The 21,685-nt window shown below is 45.2% G+C and overlaps 1 protein-coding gene across 2 annotated transcripts; it reads left to right on the top strand.

Annotated features, from left to right (window-relative positions):
- Window positions 1-542: 542 nt before the first annotated feature.
- Window positions 543-20,584, top strand: LOC101547621 (zinc finger protein 154-like). 2 transcript variants are annotated; one of them, XR_008631225.1, is made up of 4 exons: window positions 543-680; window positions 4,906-5,032; window positions 8,414-15,051; window positions 15,087-20,584. XR_008631225.1 is itself a non-coding variant. In XM_012934627.2 (3 exons), the coding sequence occupies exons 1-3, from the start codon at window positions 639-641 to the stop codon at window positions 9,796-9,798; spliced, it is 1,554 nt and encodes a 517-aa protein (XP_012790081.2). In that variant the 5' UTR covers window positions 543-638; the 3' UTR covers window positions 9,799-15,052. The 2 variants fall into 2 exon arrangements, 1 of the variants encoding a protein (XP_012790081.2); XM_012934627.2 differs by lacking the exon at window positions 15,087-20,584 and having other exon boundaries at window positions 8,414-15,052.
- Window positions 20,585-21,685: the final 1,101 nt, after the last annotated feature.

The following is a 21,685-nucleotide window of genomic DNA, read 5'->3' as shown; positions in this document are numbered from 1 at the left end:
TTTCAACTTCCGCAATATCTACTATCTTGCATTAATATGAACACTTGCATTAATACTGGACACGTATCTGAACGTCTAAAGGAATTTCGTTTGTTTGCATTTGCAGCCTTTGTGTACATACTTGCTTACCTTCTCTGAATCTGAACTATCTACAAAGACAAGCGATAAGCCCAGAGATGTGTGATCATGTAGAGGTGTGATTGTGGGTCCTTCAATGGATCAGCCAAGCCCGTTTGGATATTTCAGAAGGTGGTCACTTGGGCCCTGTTTTGATCCCTAACATCACGTGGGTTTGCCTCTGCGGAATGCAATTCTTCTGCCAGTGTACTCTGATCACGCCCACTCACTCTATGGACTACATTTCCCAGGATGCTCTGAGTCGAGTGGCAGCGGTACTATCCAATGAACCGTCGAAGGAGAGGCGTTTTTCTCCTGCGTCTTACGAGACGGCAGGACTTCCGGCAGCCTTTCGGCGTCCAGATTAGGAATTGGCCTTTTGTTTGATCAGTGTTCGGAACGGCTGGGGGAATCGATCTGGGGGAGTTCGGCAGATGTGAGGCTGAGCGACGCCTTCCGGAACCCCGCGCCAAGCCGGGTTGGAATCTCAGCTCCCTCTAACCCGTGCCCCGCCTCCCTCCATGGCAGCCGCAACGCTGAGGGTCTCTAGGGTCCCAATTCAGGTAAAGGCTCGACTCCGGGTAGTCAGCTCTCCCCCTCGAGTCCCCGGGACCCTAGGGCAGGTAGGGCAGCATAGGGGCCTGTTTTCTCATGTGCTGTGGCTCTTACGAGCCATTTCCCCATTTGAAAAGATGCTCCCGTTCCAGAGCGGAGGTTCACCTAGGGCCAGGAGGGCGGTGGCTGCGCCGTGCCCGCACTGCAGGTGCAGCTGAGTCAGAGTGGGGATGACGGTTAGTTTGGGCGCAGTGCAGGGTCGCGCAGAGGAGGCAGCTAGTCCACCATGGCCGCAAGGCCGACAGCCTTTTTTTTTCCCCCCTTTTGGGTCGCACACGGAGATGCTCAGGGGTTACTCCTGGCTCTGCACTCAGGAATTACCCCTGGCAGTGCTCAGGGGACCATATGGGATGCTGGGAATCGAACCCGCCGCATGCAAGGCAAACGCCCTACCCGCTGTGCTATTGCTCCATCACCGGAGACAGCATTTTTCAGGTTATTATGGTGGAGTCCTGGGAAAGGCAGAGGGCAGATACCGTCCCCATGTGACAGCTCAGCTCATGTACCAGAGAGGGCTCAGGAGATAGGCGTCTCCTGCTCCTGTGTTTGTTTCAAAAGACCACAGATTATTTGGGGAGGGGGGGGGGAGGATGTTGTGTGGAGGTGGGCGTACACCCAGCAATACTTAGGGGTTCTCCTGACTGCACTTAGGAATCACTCCTGGTGATTTTGGGGGGATCACATGGAATGCTGAGATCAAAACCCCGTCAGCTGCGTTGAAGGCAAGCGCCCTACCCGCTGTACTATCTCTATGGCTCCAAAGTGCATTTTCTTTTAAACTGTTTTAAACATTATTTTTTTTGGGGGGCGCGGGTTTGTGTTTGGACCACATCAGGTTCTTCTTATCCACGTCTTGATGTTTCATATGTCACCCTCAGTGGGACTCAGGTGACATATGGTGATGGGGATTAAACCTTGGCCTCTTATATGCAAAGTGTGTGTTCCAAGTCCTTTGATCCAGCTTCCCAGCTGCTCAGGGATCACTCCTGATGGTGTTCAGACACTATATAGAGTGCTGGGGATTGAATCCTGGTTGATTGCCTACAAAGCAAGCACCTGTCTTTGTTGTACTGTTTCTCTGCAATTTTTTTTTTTCTCAGTATATTTTGGACCACACTGGATGGTGCTCAGGGCCTATTCCTAGCTCTGTGCTCAGGGATTAATTAGTGGACCATATGTGGTGCTAGGGATCATTTGTTATATGCAAGGCAAACACTTTACCCCTGTACTCCCTAAAGCATTGTCAAAGGTATGTTTTTCTCATATGAACTGTGATTGAATGAAACGGAGAACTTGAATATTCTAGGGTTTTATTTTTCTTAGTCACCGTGGAAAAGGTATTTCCATAGATTGAAATGAAGTTGGTAGTAGGAATATTATTCACAGGAAATAGCAGGAGCTTCTTAGATGTTTGGAAAACACAAAGGTGAGTAAGTGAGCTGGGATGTAGCTCAGTTGAAGAATGACTACCTTGAATGTGAGGCCCTGGGATCAAACCTCGGTCACCCCTTGGCCCTCCTGCAGAGTAGTAAGCTACTCTCCTGGGCTATGAGATCCTGTAAAGGATTCAGGGTGGCAGCAGCATGACTGTTTGGGTCACGGTGAATGAGCTATTGGTTACATGTAAGAAAAGTTATTTTCTAGTTAGTCTGGTAAAATTGTTAGGGTGCCAGAAAATGGGGACAGTTAGGGGATCAGCACTAGATGTCTTGCTTAGTTACATGGGTAATGGTGAAGGATATAAGTAATCATGAAGTGAGTTGGAGAAATGGTACAGTAAGTATGGAGCTCTCCTTTCATGGAGTGACTTGGTTTGATCCCTGGCACCACAAACAGTCCCCTGAACTATCCCAAAAGTGATCCCTCAGAACAGAACCAGGAATGAGCCCTGAACAGCATTGGTGTCAAAAACAGAATCTCCAAAAATCATGAAGCAAACCATGAAGGAAGAGTTGTTCTGGGACAGGTAGCAGGCAGGTAAAGGTACTGATAGTGAAGTGGATTGAATGCAGAGGGACCGGAGCAATAGCACAGCAGCTAAGGCATGTGGCCGACCCAGGTTCCATCCCTGACATCTCATTAGGACCCAGAGCACATCCAGGGGTGATTCCTGAGTGCAGAGCCAGAAGTAACCCTGAGTATCACTGGGTGTGGCCCAAAACAAGAGAAATAAATGAAGAGACTTAGCAGCAGTGAAGGTAGGATAGCACTCAGGGTTGAGGTGGTACTTAGCTACTATAGTAGGACCAAGATTTTGTGATGATTTTGGTGGTGTCCTGTGTGTTTCACTCAGCCTGGAGGCTTGTACGGTATCATTACCTGTGAGAATTGATAACCTTGAGGTGGGCCCCAATGAGACCTGGCTTTGAATATGGATTAGATAACCGAGGAAGATTGTGACTGCTGATGGGCCATGAAATTTAGCACAAATGCAAGTAGTTCATGAGTGTTCCAGATTTGGTCCTTGAAGCTGTCTGAAGTAACAGAAGGGCTCCTGGGACTCTATGGTGCTGGAGATGGAACCTTGGTGGGCTGCATGTCCCCTCCCTACTTCTCTCTGGCCCCACTAGAATAATGAATATTGTTTGTATCTGTAAAGTACACTGTGTGTGCTGTCACTCATTGTGGTAAAAGACCTAAAAGAGGGCCCAGTGTTATGCACTGCCTTTACTTCTGGGGGAAGCCAGTAGAACCTGAAAGACTGTGTGTACCTTCTCCTTGGTAGACAATCTCCGCATCAGAGTGGCCGGCTCCTGCTTTCCCCTGTTATAGGGGTTTTATTTCCTACCAGCCCACTGAAAAAACAAAAAGGTTTTTTCCCCCTTTCTAGGGGTGGAGGGTTTACACCTGACTGTATTCAGGACTTACTCTGTGCTCAGGATCACTCATAGTGAGGCTCAGAGGTGTGCCAGGGTCAAACCAGGGTCAAACCCAGGTGGGCCTCATGCAAGAAAGGCACCTTCACCACTGTGCTATTGCGCTTGACCCCACTGAACTAATATAAAGCAATGGCAGGAACCAGGAGATCCCCATTCTTTACTATTTTTTCTTTTATATCACTGTTACTTTCACTGTCATCTTTTATATATATATATATATATATATATATATATATATATAAATAAATTACCATGAAATACAGTTACAGACTTACAGACTTTTTTTTTTTTTTTGCTTTTTGGGTCACACCTGGCGATGCACAGGGGTTACTCCTGGCTCTGCACTCAGGAATTACCCCTGGCCATGCTCAGGGGACCATATGGGATGCTGGGATTTGAACCCGGGTCGGCCGCACGCAAGGCAAACGCTCTACCCGCTGTGCTATCGCTCCAGCCCCCAGACTTACAGACTTTATGATTACATTTCAGTCATACAATACCATCCCTCCACCTGTGCCCATTCTCCACCACCAATGTTCCCAGTATTCCTCCTGCCACCCCCCCATCCCCCCCAATTTTTTTCTTTTATTTTTGATGGAGCTGGGGACTGAACCCAGACCTCATGAATGTATGGCATGTGCTCTACTGATGAGCTACATCACCAGTCTAAACCTTACCCTCATGATTCTGTATTCCTTGCATCCTGCAGGCTGTTTGCCCATTTCTTTGGAGGCAGTCTCTCTCTGTGGGTAAGGTGCCCTCCTCCTTTATATGATTAATAAACTGCTGTCCATCTCCTTTAGACAGGGTCATTGTCGTGTGTTTGGCCAGCCCTGTAGCCCCAAGATGGGAATTGTGCCCTCACCCATGCAGTAACAAGTAGGTGATAAAAATACAAGCAACATGGTGGGCAGGAAGCTTCCTGTGGGTGGGACTATGTGATCATGGGTATGTGGCTGTGGGATTCACTCTCAGAAATCATGCATGCTTTGAGAGGCAGAAGGACTGATCCTAGGTTCCTTATATGGTCCTAGTGTATTACATTACATAGAATGTCACTTATATGTAAGTGACATTAGCCACTCCAGCAAAATTGTCTGCTGTGATTCCGTGCTTGACCCAGAGCTTTGCTATCTGCTTGTTCACGAACTACTATTTGATGATGGCTGGCCCATGTGATCAGTGGCTTAAGATCTCGGGATATTAGGGGGATGGACATAGGGTAGATGTGTGAGGAAGGGACTGAGAGTTCTCTGAGAGGCTTGCAGTGGTTCATCTGTTCCCATCTTGTCAGGGTAGAGTGACCTTTGAAGATGTGGCTGTATACTTCTCCTGGGAGGAGTGGGATCTGCTTGATGAGACTGAGAAATGCCTGTACCACGATGTGATGCTGGAGAACTTGGAACTTGTAACCTCCCTGGGTAAGGTCTTGAGCTAGTCTGCCTTTCCTTTTCATCCCCAGGAGCACATTTAGCATCAGTTCAAGACCTGGGCTTTGCTTCCTTCCCTGGGCCCTTGGGTAGGTGTTGTGGTTGGTTGGATTATGTGCACTGCTCCTCTCATGCTTGGAGCAGGGCCCTGCACGAGCTTCTGTCAGAATCAGAGTTAGGAGTCTTATACTGAACCTGATGGGTACTAACTACCTTACTTGCTTCTGCCTTCGTCCAGTCGCTAGTGAGCTACAGCTCTATATCCTTCTTCTGTTTTGGGGTCACACCCAGCAGTGCTTGGGCTACTCCTGTCTGTGTTCAGTTAGAGGCCACGTGGTATCAGAACTCAAACCCAGGGCTCACACACATAGCATGTACTCTTGACACATTTTGTTATCTCTCCGGCCTCCTACTTTCTGTTAAGTGACATTTTCTTTTTGGGATTTTTGTTTTGTTTTAGGTTTTTTGTTTGTTTTGCTTTTGGGTCACACCCAGCAATGCTCAGAGATTCCTCCTGGCTCAGAACTCAGGAATTACTCCTTGTGCTGCTCGGGGGACCATACGGGGTGCCAGGGATCGAAACCAGGTTGGGCACATGCAAAGCTAGTACTTTACTTGCTGTACTATAGCTTTAGCCCTTAGGTGACATTTTCTTATGTTTTCTAGTCAGAACTTACCCTGACATGATAAACATACCAAGCACCCCCCTTTTTTTGTGGGGAGGGGACAGGTGAAGGGATGATGGTGGGCGACACTCCCAAGCAGAGCCAGGGGGCCTGGGCAATTCTTTTTTTTTTTTGCTTTTTGGGTCACACCTGGCGATGCACAGGGGTTACTCCTGGCTCTGCACTCAGGAATTACTCCTGGTGGTGCTCAGGGGACCATATGGGATGCTGGGAATCGAACCCAGGTCAGCCGCATGCAAGGCAAATGCCCTATCCGCTGTGCTATCTCCCCAGCCCTGGGCCTGGGCAATTCTTGACCAGCCAGGCCAGTGAATTAATATGAGGACCTGAGTAAGTAGTGTTCCTGGGTCTTGTACTAGGGCTTACCTCAGTAGTATTTGGACCTTCAGGGCTACACCCTGTAGTGTTTCAGGCCTGTATGGTATCAGGGATGAAGGTCAACTGCATGCAAGGTATGTCTTAATTCCTGTGCTGTAATTCTAGCCCCAGGAGCCTCTTGTGAAGTGTTCTGTAATATTTCATTTCCTATGAGAATCATTACTCTGGGTTATTGGCTAGTTTTGACTGTTCACTGGTTTCTGTCTTCCCCTTAGTACTTGTACCATCAAGGGTCACATATTTTCTTATTGAGGAAGTGGAGTTGGGTTGAAGAACCCACTTTGGGTCAAATGATGTACATGAATCTACATGTTCTGAGCAAGGAGCTCAGAAGGAGATAATGTCAGAGCCATGTCAGAATCACAGTGGAAATCAGCCATTTGTCTGATATTGCCAGTGCCAATGATTACATCTCACTTCCTTTGTTGGTACTCAGCAACAACAGTACTCATCACTTATGCTGTTGGGGAAGGATGGGAAGGCCTTACCAGGTGCTCAGGAAGCCCAGGAACCCCTCCCTACAGTTCTCCAGTTCACTGCAAGGGCTCAGATAAGTGCTGGGAATTACCTGGGCCATCTCTGCAGTGCTCAGGAGCCTCCAGGGCCACACCTAGCAATGCTTGCCTGGAAACATGTGGTGCCAGGATTGAACAGGGATGGCCATACGCATGACATGAGCCTTAGCACCCCTGTCTCCCTGGCCTCCCTTGTAGTGTATCTTTGACTTCCATTCTGGGGCCACTGTTTCATTTAGACTCCATGTCTCACTTGCTTTTCTTTTCTGTTTTTTAGGTTTCGTTGTTGTTGTGTTTTGTTTTCATGTCTCATTTTCTTTTTGTTTGTTTGTTTTTGTTTGGGGGCCACACTTGGGAATTACTCATGGCTCTGCACTCAGAAATTGCTCCTGGCAGGTACAGGGACCCTATGGAGTGTGGGGGGTTGAACCCAGGTGGGCCGTGTGGAAGGCAACCACCCTACCCACTGTATTATCTCTGTCCCCTCACTTGTTTTTCTTAACCACTCAGTCTGCTTTACTTTCTGCTTTGGTCCCTATGTGTTGCATAATGAAGAGTATCAGTATTCTTAATTCTTCTTCTCTTTATTAAATTTTTAGAATTGAAATTCCATGGGGCCTGAGCAATAGTACAGCAGGTAGGGCATTTGCCTTGCAGGCAGCCGACCCAAGTTTGATCCCCGGCATCTTATATAATCTCCCAAGCACCTCAAGGAGTAATTCTTGAGGCAGAGCTAGGAGTAACCCCTGAGCATCGCTGGGTGTGACCCAAAAAGCAAAAAAAAAAAAAAATTGAAACTCCATCAATTAAAAAGTTACAAGGGGGGCTGGAGAGATAGCACAGCGGGTAGGGCATTTGCCTTGCACACGCCCGACCCGGGTTCAAATCCCAGCATCCCATATGGTCCCCTGAGCACGGCCAGGGGTAATTCCTGAGTGCAGAGCCAGGAGTAACCCCTGTGCATCGCCAGGTGTGACCCAAAAAAAGCAAAAAAAAAAAAAAAAAAAAAAAAAAAGTTACAAGGATATTTGTGATGAGTTTCAGGTGTATGAAGTTCCAACACCAATTCGTTCACCAGTGTTTAAATAATTCTTAAGTTCTAGCTTAAGAATTTAAGAATATGACCAGCTGCATTGTCATATTTTCCTCAAATCTTAACATACTTTTCTACACATTATTATAACAGAAAAGTTTTTTTGAAAGTTGTTTGTAGAGAGCAAATTGTACTCTGTATCATAGCACATGGTTGTGTTCTTTGCCTTGTGGGGCCTTTTCTGTTCTCTACAATTTATTTAATTTTCTAATTTTTGGTTTTGGGCCATACCCAGCGATGCCCAGGTGTTACTCCTGACTCTGCATGCAGGAATCACTTCTGGCAGTGCTCAGGGAACCATATGGGATGTATGGGATGGCGGAGATGAAACCTGGGTCAACTAACTGTCTGTACTATTGGTTGTTATTGTTGTTTTTATTGTTGTTTTGACTTTTTGGGTCACACCCAGGAATGCTCAGGGGTTACTCCTGCCTCTTTACTCAGGCTGGGGCGATCATATGGGATGTTGGGCATCAAACCCCAGTTGGCCCTGTGTAAGGCAAATGCCCTATGTCTGTAACTATCGCTCTGGCTCCAGCTATTCTGGTCCAAAAACAACCTCAAGCTTTATCTAAACAACTTTCTTACCTTGTGAACAATATAGTGGACTTGTTCCTGGATTTGTTAGATACACATTTATGTAGTAGCTGCCTTATCCTCCAAAGTCAACATACACTTTACCAACATTTCTTCCTTTCAGGTTGCTGGTGTGAAGCAGAAAATGAGAAAGCACCTTCTAAGAAGAGAATTTCTGTACAGGGGTTGTCACAGGTGATAACACCCATAGCAAATGTGTTTCCACAGAAGACTCATACCTGTGAGGTGTGTGGCCCAGACTTAAGAAATATTTTGCATTTGAATGAGCACCAGTCGATACTTTGTGGGCAGAAATACTACAAGATTCAGGCATGTGAGAAACAATTGTGTTTCTGTGCCAAACTTCACCAGAAGCAGCACACTGAAGAGAAATGCTGCAGAAGCAATGTAGTTAAAGTTTCCCTTCTAAAGGATTACCAGTCCAGTTTGTCAGAGGACCCTGTTTCCTATAAGGAGCTTGGGAGGGACTTCCTGGATAGTTCAACTTTTCAGCAGCAGATTACACATGCCAGGGATTTGTCAGACAGGAACAATGAAGCAGCCACACACAGGGAAAGTACCCTTAACTCTGGAAAAGGCAGGGAAGATTTTAGTTACAAATACACACATGTTCGTTTCCAGAGAATCCTCCCTAGAGAAAGGTATTATGTGTGCAGTGAATGTGGGAGATCTTTTAGCAAGAGCTACAGCCTCAGTGACCACTGGAGAGTGCACACTGGAGAAAAGCCATATACGTGTGGGGAGTGTGGGAAATCCTTTAGGCAGAGCTCCAGCCTCATTCAGCACCGGAGAGTTCACACTGGAGCAAGGCCACATGAGTGTGATCAGTGTGGGAAATCATTTAGCAATAAGTCCAACCTCATTAAACATCGGCGAATTCACACTGGAGAAAGGCCGTATGAGTGCAGTGAGTGTGGGAAATCCTTTAGTGAAAGCTCCGCACTCCTTCAGCACCACAGTGTTCATACTGGAGAAAGGCCATATGAGTGCAGTGAGTGTGGGAAGTTCTTTACTTACCACTCTAGTCTCATAAAGCACCAGAGAGTTCACTCTGGATCGAGACCCTATGAGTGCAGTGAATGTGGAAAATGCTTTACTCAAAACTCTAGCCTCATTGAACACCATCGAGTTCATAGTGGGGAAAGACCTTATAATTGTAATGAGTGTGGGAAATCTTTCAGCCAAAGCTCTGCACTCCTTCAGCATCGGAGAGTTCACACTGGGGAAAGGCCTTACAAGTGCAGTGAATGTGGGAAATTTTTTACTTACAGCTCCAGTCTCTTAAAACACCAGAGAGTTCATGCTGGATCAAGGCCCTATGAATGCAGTGAATGTGGGAAATCCTTTACTCAGAACTCTAGCCTCATTAAACACAGAAGAATTCACACTGGAGAAAGACCTTACGAGTGCAATGAATGTGGGAAATCTTTTGGCAATAGCTCCAGCCTCATTAAGCACCAGAGAATTCACATTGGAGAAAGGTCTTAGTAGTGCAGGGAGTTTGCAAAATTGTTTAGCCATAGCTCCAAATCGGTGACCACCATAATGTTCACCCTGAATAAAGATTTTGTGAGCATTTGAATATGGGCAGTTATTTCCCTCCAAGTCCTTATGTTGAATGAAGATCTGTGAGTGTGTTGGGTGTGGGAGACATCTAACCAAAATCTAGCTTTTTAACAGTGAATAAAATTCACACTGTAGAAAGACCCTGTAAATGCAGTGAATGAGAGAAAGCCTTCCGTTGAAGGACTTGCCTCTTAAACCTATTAAATGTGTAGATGCTGTTTCTTTATTTGATTTAACAACTTTGGAAATCTCTTAGGAAGTTGCCACATGCTTGTGTTGAACCTCATACATCTGAGTACTTACATAAATTCAGGTATGTGAAACCTTTATTGTAATTTTTAATCTACCCAGAGCTCTTGCCAGATATGTTTCACATTTCTGTAGTAGAAATCATTTTACCTCTTTTACCTAGCAAGTCTGCATAGTGTACTAGATTCTGCCTTCCCATTGTGTTCTTTAGAAGTACATGCCAGTGTTCTCCTAAGTGTGAAAAATTTACAAGTTTAAGTTATCAGAGCACTTTGTTATTCTTATGACTTTGTTTTCTTTCCCTCACTAAATTTTTGTAATGAGGGCCAGAGAGATAGTACACTGGGTAGGGCATTTGCCTTGATTGTGGCCAACCTGGTTTTGATTTCCAGAATCCCACATGGTTCCCTAAACACTGCTAGGAGAAATTCCTGAGTGCAGAGCCAGGCATAACTCCTGAGCATCAACAGGTATGGCCAAAACCAAACAATAGCAAAAAAGTTTGGTTATGACCCTTAACTTGTTTTGTCATAGAGGTCTGTGTTGGTAAATTAAAAGAATGGGCCACATTTATTCAGGGTCTCATACTGTGATAGAATTTTCCAACCTCCAAGTCACCAGGTTGGGAAGTCGGCCATTTCCTAGTTTATATGATAATAAAAATCTTATTTCAACTGAGGTTAATTGTAGAGTTCTACTCATTGTATGGGTGCTTTAAGATGAGTTGGATTTGCTAGCATGATAAGGTGAAGAGTTTTGCTTGCAAATTGTGTGCTTTTGAGATGACAGTTTAATGCTTTAACACTTTGTGCTGCTTCAAGGGAAGACTGAAGGTCTTTGTGGTTCTAAAATGTAGCTTAGATGGATGCCATGATTAGATTCATGGTTTAACTTCAGGAAAGGGTAATTGTCACTATATCTATTTCTATCCACTGCTTTGCAATCAAATAAATTTTCTTTCTTATTCACAGGATATAGCATTAGGTTTAGCACTGGGAGGAAAGTGTCTCATGTCCTAAACTGTAGTCATGGGTTCCTGCATGTTGAATTCTGTAGGTAACATCATTGGTTTTAGGATTCTAGGCTATAGATGATTGTTACAGAAATATTGGATTAGGTAGGTAGAGTGGAGAAGATTCCCAACAACCAGGTTCAAATGTGCCTATTTGAAGAGTGTTCTTAGTGTTCAGTTATTGTTGCTGTAAACAATGGGCAGGTTCAGAATTTACAGTTCTAGACCAGAGTGATAGTAAAGCAGGTAGGGTGCTTACCTTGTATGTGGCCAACCCGAGTTCGATTCCCAGCACCACATATGGTTCTCTGAGCCCACCAGGAGTAATTACTGAGCAGAGCCTTGAGCACCACTGGGTGTGACCTAAAACCCCCAGAAATTCTCTGGAACACTTTGTTTTGTGTAACTGAAGTCACTGTAATAATAATAATTAAAAAAAAATCTAACTAAAGCTTTGTGAATTATAGTAGCTTTTCAGGAAAATAAGGCTAGAAGGCTTATTTACTCATTATTCATGGACACCTGATCCAGCCAGTATTGCCCTGGAATGGAAACAGCTTCATTGCTTCTCTACTTGTGCTGTCACAAGGGCAAAATGCTTCCTCCACCACACACACACACACACACAGAGGACAGAGCGGAATATCCATTTTCCCCTCTTTCTTTGCTTTTCTTTTCATTTTATTTCGGTCAAATGCTAAATACATTGTATGGGTATTTTTTTTTTCTTTTTGGGTCTCACCTGGCGATGCACAGGGGTTACTCCTGGCTCATGCACTCAGGAATCACCCCTGGCGGTGCTCAGGGGACCATATGGGATGCTGGGAATCAAACCAAGGTCGACCGTGTGCAAGGCAAACACCCTACCCGCTGTGCTATCGCTCCAGTCCCTGCATGAGTATTTTATATAGCATAACTTTGTAGCAGGAATAAATAGGTTTCATAAACAAAAAAAAATGCTTCCATAATCATTTTTATTCAAACTCTTAGAACACATGGTAACAACTCCAGAATTGTGCCTTTCCCCCCATTAAATTCCACTGATAACTGACAAGCTCTCTTGAGGATGAAGACTGCCTGTTTTGAGCATAAGCAAGCACACTCCCACCATGGTTAAACAATCACATTGCAGCACTGTTGCCTAGGACAAACATTTTCTTGCAGACCTCTTAAAGGTGACCAGGCTCCCAAATTTATTTTCTAGAGTAGGAAATCCTGACTTTTAATTTGGAATATTTCAAAATTTAATAATTTTTAAATCATATGCAATCAACTTCACATATAAATGTGCAATCTGATACATTTTGACTTTCATATGAATCCAGGAAATCCAGCTAAGGGGGCTGGTGTGCATATTTCACATGTCAAAGGTCTGGGTTTAATCCCTGGTTCATTGTTCCCACAGCAAGCACCACTGTGTGAGCTTGTGAGTGGCAGGAGACACAGGGCAGCAGGGACCCCTGTTCAATCCCCAGCACCTTATATGATCCCAAGCCCATCAGGAGTAATCCCTGAGCACAGAGCCAGGAGTAAGTCCTGAGCACTGCCGGGTTTGGTTCAAAAACAAATGAACAAAAAAAGGCTTAATTTAGCATTGTAATCAAGAGTAAATGTTGCAGCTCCTGTTAGCGCATCAGATGTAGGTAAAGGAAAAAAGATTCAGTTGCTTCCCTACAGTTATTATCTAATCTGTAGGATTTACTTAGATTTTGCTAATAGGTCTCCAGTGTCTTTTATGGTTAGAGAAAAGATAGCCTGGGATCATACATGTGTCCTGTAAATGTCTGGTAAACCCCATCTCTAATTCATCAAATCGCTACACAGTGACTGGTTTTATAAGCAGTTGCATATGTTTCTGAAAAAGTTCAATTTGCCCAGCAGTGAAATTATGATTCTTTGTAGCAAGGGAAGTGAATGAGGAAATCAAAAGTCTCGGGTGCTTCTAATTCCCTCAGATGAAGTAGAATAAATTTAGACAGAATTCCTCCAAGGACATAGCATATCCCTTGTATATCTAAGGGCTTTTTTGGTGTGTGGTTCTGTGGTTCAAATACAGGACCTCATATACACACAAGACAACTATTCTGCTGACCTATATCCCCAGGGCTTGAAGGGTTTTCTGAGGTTGAAGTCAGTAGTGATAAGCAAGGTTTAACTTCCATATAAAGAATTTCACATATTGTATGCACAAATGAACCCTTTACCCAGTGTGCATTCTCTTCTCCAGGAAGCTGGAGAGTAAGTCTAACATTACTCTGGTCACTACACTTAGAAACTGTCAACTGTGAAATGCCTGGTGTTTAGCACAGTATTATTGGACCTCCCACTGATCCCATGTTACTACAATACTTTTGTGGACCACTCCCAGCTGTGCTCAGGAACTACTTGCTCAGGGATCACTCCTGGTGCTGCTCGGGGAACCATGTGCAGATTCAGGTATGGAATCTGGGTCAGTCATGTGCAAAGCAAACACCTTACCTAAGCTCTGTACTCACTCTCTGGCCCTCCTATGGCATTTCTTAGTGTAAACTCACTGATGCTAAGAGTCATATTGCACGCATAGCATTTCCCACTCAGTTCATAATTCACTCACAGGTTCTTTCTCCAGTGCGAACTCTCTGGAGTTGTGTGTGAATTTATGCAAAAAGATTCTGTCCCTGTAATTCTGATGATGTGGCTCAGAGATAGAACTCTTCTGGCATGTGTGAAGCCCTGGCATCAGTTTCCTGCATCATACATAAAGTCTACAAAAGTAAAAATGATAATGCACTATATTATACTTTTTTTTTCTTTTTTGGGTCACACCTGGTGATGCGCAAGGGTTAATCCTGGTTCTGCACTCAGGAATCACCCCTGGCGGTGCTCAGGGGACCATATGGGATGCTGGGAATCATCCAGGGTCAGCCACGTGCAAGGCAAATGCCCTACCCACTGTACTATTGCTCCAGCCCCTGCACTATATTATATACGTGAGGTCTTATGTACATGGTTTTGATTACAGAAACTAATATTCTCTAAATAATGAAAAAAATGATGTCACATGTTAAAGCAAAAGAGTAACAATGGAAGACAAGCAACAGGAGAAAAATAAAATGGATGTATTATTGGCAAAGCATGACTGCTAGTTTTGACTTGGGTGTGGTGTTGCATATGAAGCATGCACTCACTAGTGAGATACACCTGTTGAATTACAGTTGTAAGCATTTTAAGAAGTGACATTGCTTTGTCCTTTCTCCTCCCATAGGGAGCTTAGGTTTATTGATTTACACCCACCACAGTGCCCCCAAGGCACACCCAATTCCATCAGGGCATTTCTGTCCTCTGCATTTATCTTTAACCTCTCCTTTGTGCTCTTCTTCCCCTATCTGTTGATCACATATATCCCCAAATCAGACCCTGTAACTTGTAAAGACAAATTCTTCTGAGGGCTCTGGATTTTGTATATGTAAGTGAAATATTTCTTTTCTCTTTCCCTATGTCCTTTGCATAGTTTATTTTAGTGCAGTATCCTTTTTGTATAGGCACAGGAAGACAGTTAATACTATGCTTTTGTAACATGGGAGTTAATTGACTCCAAATAATATTTACTCCTGGGCATCCATCATATTTACTTGATTTAAGACTCAGTTGCCTTAAGTTCCTAGGACCCCAAAAGGGGGTTCTGGCAAGGGATAAGGATGGATCCAGGGCAAGTCATAAGCTACCCTGGCATCAAAAAGGGACAGGCCATAAGAAGTATAGGGGCTAAAGCCTAAAGCACAGTGGGTAAGGTGTTTGCTTTGTATGCAGCCTACCCAGGTTCGATTCCCAGCATCCCATATGGTCCCCTGAGCACTGCCAGGAGTGATTCCTGAGTGCAAAGCCAGGAGTAACCCCTGAGCATCGCCAGGAGTGACCCAAAAAGAAAAAAAAAAGTATAATCAGGAGTGACCCAAAAAGAAAAAAAAAGTATAATAAGTTAAGAACACGGTCATGGAACATACTGACATAAACCCCAAAAAGAAGTGACTTTAATAAGGAACCTGCTGGAGTTAGGAAAGATTTAGATGCCTTGAGGACTGTGGTCTGGGATATATAGCGAGATGTCATCAGGAGAGCCACCCTTTAAGCTAAATATATATCTTAGGGGCTGGAGTGATGGTACAGCGGGTAGGGTGTTTGCCTTGCACACAGCTGACCTGGATTCAATCCCTGGTCCCCTTAGCACTGGCAGGAGTAAGTCCTGAGCATCGCCATATGTGACCCAAAAAGTAAAAAATGAAAAAAACAAATAAAAATATATCTCTTCCTGTGTTCATACAAAATGACTAGAATTATTAAGAAGTCAATTTAAGATGATTATGTAAATGGATTACTAGCAAAGGAAAGGAGAAAGCAATATGCACTTAGATGGAATTCTGCCCTTGAGCGGATCTCCTAGTAGAAATCTAGAGTGCTGGGATCCCTAGATTAGAGTGTGACTTGGGTGAAATCTCCTAGAACTTCCCCCTGAAGGAAGGTATTTACATGTGTTCATTGTTTATGGTGTTCAGCCACACCCATGTGTAATTGCTACCCCCCAACCCTTCATGATTTCTCTACAACTAATGCCATGAGACTTGAATAAATGGCCACTGATTACCAAACAGCCCGTGGCCCCCATTCCTTTGTCCATCCACCAGGCAGGGAGACAGTGATCAGCACCAAACCACCAGGGGACCCTCAGCTCACCGGAGGACAGTGATCCCAGAACAGTGACACACACCCTCTGTGTTGCACTGTGCTTATAGGTAATAATGCAGAGAACTATCACAAAGAATAGAACTGAGACAACCCAATCACAAGAAATGACACCTTAGTGGCAAAAAAGGTTTGTAGAGTACACACACTTTATATATATAAGATTCTAATTTAGACATCTTGGCTTTAGTGCCACACTTGGTGGTGGTCTGGGTTTTGTGGAGCGTGGCAACAGGCACCCGAGGAGATAAGACCTGTCCTTGCATAGTGACCCAGTAGGGAATGTCGGTGCATTTTACAAGCACCAGGTATCTGGTGTTGAGTCCCATCCCCCAAGAATTATCACCTAGCTGCATTCCTAACTGCAGCATCTAGCCTTATCTGGGTTTGGGCCAGGGCAAAGCAGAGTTGAAAAGGTGATAGGTCAGTAATACTAAACTATGTGATTGGACCTTCCTCTTAAGGAAGAGGACCTTCTCGACCTTCCTCGAGACCCTCTATAATATATGTGTAGTTGGCAATAAAGTGAGCGGCCATCAGCTATCTCCCGGAGTGGTTTCTCCATACAACTGTCATCCTTCGCTATGCGTCTGCCTTGAACCCAGTGAGCAACATGTCAGGGCAAGTTGGGGAAAAACTGTTCCCCAACAGGGTTTATTTCTGGTTCAGTGCCAAGAACATATAAAGAAGTGACATGATGAAATCAGTGGGCCCCATGGGTGGCTCATGTGAGGTGGGGAGGAGAGAGACGTCACTTTCTCTCGATCTGCTTCTGCCATCCGGGACTTGTTGGAGAGGTTGGAATTGAGAGTCTGCGGAGTGCACAGGTCAGAGCCCCACCAGCCCTGCCATGTGGCTGTCAAACCACACCTGACATCTGCTTGGTCTTCTACATAGAGTTGATCCCCACCACCCAATTTCTCGGGGAGCCATGGACTCAGGTTGGGGCAAGGATTTGCTCTTTGCAGGAAAGGAAAGTCAGTCCTAGGCCTTATCCAGGGCTCAGGGTCTCTTGTCTTGCTTCAACGAAAGGAATTTCAGAGTAGACAAACAATTAAGTAAAAATATTTTATTTGGAGACTTTTTAGAAAGGGGAATGAGGGAGAGAAATTGAGAGTAACACACTCAAGAGAGAATGCAGGCTTATCCAAAGGCGGAGAGAGCCCTACACACATTCCAGCATTCGATATGGAAGCATGAAAGTACACATCTCAAGAGGGGAAACAGGCACCACGTGCACACAAGTAGCACATGGGCTCAGGCAGCATATGAGTGCACTTCCGTTGTTCAAGGTGGCTTTTATAGAGTTTACCCAACCTGCCCCCATGTGGGGCTTCTACCTAGATTAAAAAAAAAAGTCCATTGCTAGGGCAGTTGCCAGGGGGGTAGAGTTGGGAATGGTTTTCTTTGAAATTCCTTTCCTGCCTTTCCTTTCTGCGGGAGCTTCTCTCGGAGGGTGGTCCAGTATTCTTTGGGTCTGTTACCCGCCAGGTGAAAGGCTTATTGCGCCAGGTGAAAGGCTTATTGGGCCAGAGCTCACAAGGTGAGTGGACCCTTTGCAACACTGAGTTATTGCTTTTATTACATCCTAGGAATTCCATTGCCATAGGGGCCCTTCCCTGTCTAACATTACATATGCCTTGCACCCGGCCTACATTACATCAATGGGGCTGGAGATCATATAGTGGGTAGGCCCGTTCTCGTTCTATCCCTGGCATCCCTTATGGTACCCATATGGTCCCCAATCACTACCTGAGTAACCTCTGAACATCACCAGGTGTCACTCCAAAGCAAAAAAATAAGTAAAACTCCTGATACTCATATAGCAATTATCCGCATATCAGAGCCATGCATGGAGCCCCACTAGGCCTTCCTGACTCCCACCACTGATGCCTCAGCCAGGGAAGGCACTGGACTCTGTCCTGGCCACTGGACTCCGTCCTGGCCACTCGCTCATCCTGCTGGCCCCGCTTTTTCCCACACAACTGGAGCCCAGTCGGATTGCACCCCGGAACCCCTCCCCCCAAGGTCTCAGTGACAACAATGAAGACTCCAGGAGCTGCCTCCTGAGAGCCTCCCTTCCTCTATTGTGACACAAATGCCCAGTCACAATACCCACCCCCCACTCTGGTCCCAGCCCCTGCCACCCTCTCAGATTTCATCTTTCCTGGGAATTCTGCTGGTGCTAGCCTTGGGGAAAGTTCTGTGTTCAGAACTTGTGATCAGCTTCAATGTCTTGTATGTGCACCGGTTCCCAGTGACTCTTATTTTTTGTTTGGGCAGTGCTCGGGGATCACTCCTGTCAGGGGAATCGAACCTGGCTCAGCAGTATGCAAGGCCTGCACCTTGTCTGCTGTCCCAACTCTTGGCCCCAGGAGAAGTATTTTGTTAAAAACCATTACCATTACTAGGGCCAGAGAGAAGACAGGGGGTCGGGGAGGTGGGAGGTTTGAAATAGCCTCTAGGCATCTCAGGACTGGGAGTCGCCAAGACTCAAGCCTGGACAGCCAGCTAGAGGCCAGTGCTTGGACTCCACTGCCAATCCTGCCATGCTTGGGGCCAGCCTCCAGGCCTAGGCCACTAAGGAACCTCTTCACCTAGAACAGGCATGAGTGGCAGCGGCGTCTAGCCAATGAAAGCCCAGGTAGGCACTTTGAGTAGGACTTCCGTCGCATGCTAGAGGTTCTCAGCGGGGCAGGGGTGGCTGGGGCTCGCCAGGTGTGGAGGTGGGAACTGTAATTGCCCAGTGAACTGGCTTTTCTCCGGACGGCAGCGCAGAGCCTGGGGTGAACACCGCACCTCTGGGCAGTGTGTTTGCCCAGGGATTGGCACGGATTCTAAGGAAGGAGAGCCTCATAGGCTCGGCTGTGGGCCTCCCTTTAAGAACTGCCTCTAGGGGCTAGGGCCATAGCACAGTGGGTAGGGCATATGCCTTGCATCCTGCCTACCTGGGTTTGATTCCCAGCATCCCTTATAGTACCCTGAGCACCACCAGGAGTAATTCCTTGTGACCCAAAAAGCAAAATTTTTTCAAAAAGTATTAGAACTGCCTCTTTTTAAATTTTGGGCCACACCCAGTGGTGCTCTGAATTTACTCCTGGCATCTTGGGGATGACTCCTGGCGGTGTTCAGGGGGCTGCCTGGGTGCTGGGATGGAACGTGGGTCGACCTCATGCAGGGCCAGTGGCTCTCCCTGCTCCGGTCTCTGAGAGCTCCTCTTTTGTTAGTTCCCATGGCTGTACAGGTGCTTGTGGCACCTGGTCATCCCTGGGGTCTCTCAGCAGTTGGCTTCCCTGCTTATGGTGTCATGAGACTTTCAGCTGCCATCTCCAAGTCCTGTAGTTTGGGAGTGAGATGTGGAAGCTTAGGACAGAAACAGATACCACATTGCTTAGAGATGAGACGAAGCTGCTCTGGGAACTGTGTCTTAGCTGGGCTTCCACTCCAGAGGAGCAGGGGTCTGGAGTAGAGGGGATGGTCATCTTCTCCAGCTCCTAGTGGACACCATCTCAGTGGCCTTATGGATATATGAGAAAGGCACAACCACCAGTGGCTCCAGGGGACAAGTTCAGGCATGAACTTGTCCATAAGTGAAGCCGCTCACAGTTGCATCTGTCTGTATGCTGGCAACACAGTGTGACCTTTGATGATGTGGCCCTGTACTTCTCCTGGAAGGAGTGGGATCTCCTCGATGAGGCACAGAGATGTCTGTACCAATGGATGCTGGAGACCTTTGCACTTGCATCCTCCTTGGGTAAGGCTGCCACTCCCATCTGGATGCACTGCCTGGGCTCTGGCCTTCTCTTTCCCTGGAGGTCCTGGTGCTTCTTTCCCATGTTTACTGATTACTCTGGTGGAGCTGAGTGCAAGCCTCTTCTTCCTTTTATCACCTCCACACCTCACAAGATATTGGGGATCAGTATAGAGGCTACCCTGATAAGTCCCACCTGCCCTGACCTCTGCATTGCTGGATGCCTGCCTCCATCATAACTCTCTAGAATCACTGGCCTTCTGATTACTGGAATTTAGTCATGAGTTGTAGGCACTCACCGTCACTACTTACACCAACAGTTCTTACATTATTCCCATCCAGGTTTCTTTCTGGAGAGGACTCCCAGTCAGTGCTCAGGGTGCCAGGGGCTCCTCCCATTGTTTTTTTTTTCTTTTGGGTCACACCCAGCGATGCTCAGGGGTTACTCCTGGCTCTGCACTCAGGAATCACTCAGTGGTGCTCAGGGGGCCATATGGGATGCTGGGAATCAAACCCGGGTCGGCCGTGTTGGTGTACAACATCCCATAATCTCAGGCCTAGCTAGGTTTAGATGTATATATCATTTTTTCTGTTGCTGTTACTTTAATGGACTATACTAACGGCTATATAACTGATTTTGATACTGTTTCCCTTGACTAAGTTAATTTGCATATTCTGCCTATGTGGCTGAATATCATTGGTTAAAACATCAACCTAGTTAATAAAAGGGGGCTGAATAGGCTACTCTCCACAGGCCACAGCACAAAAAACTCCAGAGACAGTTATGTGATCCTCCCAGAAAATGTATATTTCTTTCGTGTGCATATCTTAAATGCCTCAGACTTCTAAACAAACCTTACTGCAACATATGTTGCAACATATGGCAGCCAACACAAGGCTCGAAGATAAAGGCCTGGTAGGGAAGAAATAGAGATAGAGAAAGGAGAGAGATAAAGGGAATGAAGAAATAGAAAGGAAGAAAGGAAAGAAGAAAAAGAAAGGGAATAAAGAAATAGAGATAGAAGAAAAAGAGGGAAGAAGAAAAAGAAAGGGAATAAAGAAGTAGAAAGAAAGAAAGAAAGAAAGAAAGAAAGAAAGAAAGAAAGAAAGAAAGAAAGAAAAAGAAAGGAAGGAAGGAAGGAAGGAAGGAAGGAAGGAAGGAAGGAAGGAAGAAAAAGAAAGGGAATAAAGAAATAGAGATAGAAAGAAAGGAAGGAAAGAAATAGAAAGAAAGGAAGGAAAGAAGAAAAAGAAAGGAAATGAAGAATTATAGAAAAAAGAAAAAGAAAGGGAGAAAGAAGAACTATAGATAGAAAGAAAGTAAAGAAATAGAAAGGAAGGAAGAAGAAAAAGAAAGGGAATAAAGAAATATAGATAGAAAGAAGAAAAAGAAAGGGAAAAAGAAGAAATATAGATAGGAAGGAAGTGAAGAAATAGAAGTATGCAGAAGAAAAAGAAAGAAAGGGAATAAAGAAATATAGATAGAAAGAAGAAAAAGAAAGAAAAGGAGAAAGAAGAAATATAGAAAGAAGGAAAGTAAAGAAAAAGACAGAAGGAAGAAGAAAAAGGGATTAAAGAAATATAGATAGGAAGAAAGAAAGGGAAAAGAAGAAAAGGAGAAAGAAAGGGAGAAAGAAATAAAGAATAAAGGAAGAAGAGGAAAAAAGGGCAATGGGTAATTCTGTAATGTCTCAGCAGGATGCCTATGTTGACACTCTGAACTCCCTAACTTCCTGGTCTGCCTTTAAAGGAACAGATAAAGCTACACCTCTTTAAGAGGGTAAAAAAGTATTGTCATATGTTTAAGCAAAAAGATAGAGAACAATTTAATTTAAAACTATAAAGTAGGAGAAAAGTTGTATCATGCACACATTTTCAAAGCAACTTACAGAGAAACTCCTGTGTTAGAGAAGAGTGGGGAAAAATCTTTGATATTGCCAAAATTTTGTGCTAAGCCAACAGCATCTGTATTGTCTGAATATCAAATTGATGATTCACCTGCCAGGTCTGAGTCTGACAGGTTCAAGTCAGACAGAGAATTCAGTTTCAAAAGAGGTTGTAAGCGCCCAAGAATTGAG

This window comes from Sorex araneus, chromosome 8, assembly GCF_027595985.1.
Source record: "Sorex araneus isolate mSorAra2 chromosome 8, mSorAra2.pri, whole genome shotgun sequence".
In the NCBI taxonomy this organism is placed as follows: Eukaryota; Metazoa; Chordata; class Mammalia; order Eulipotyphla; family Soricidae; genus Sorex; species Sorex araneus.
This window is presented reverse-complemented; position numbering and strand designations above follow the sequence as displayed.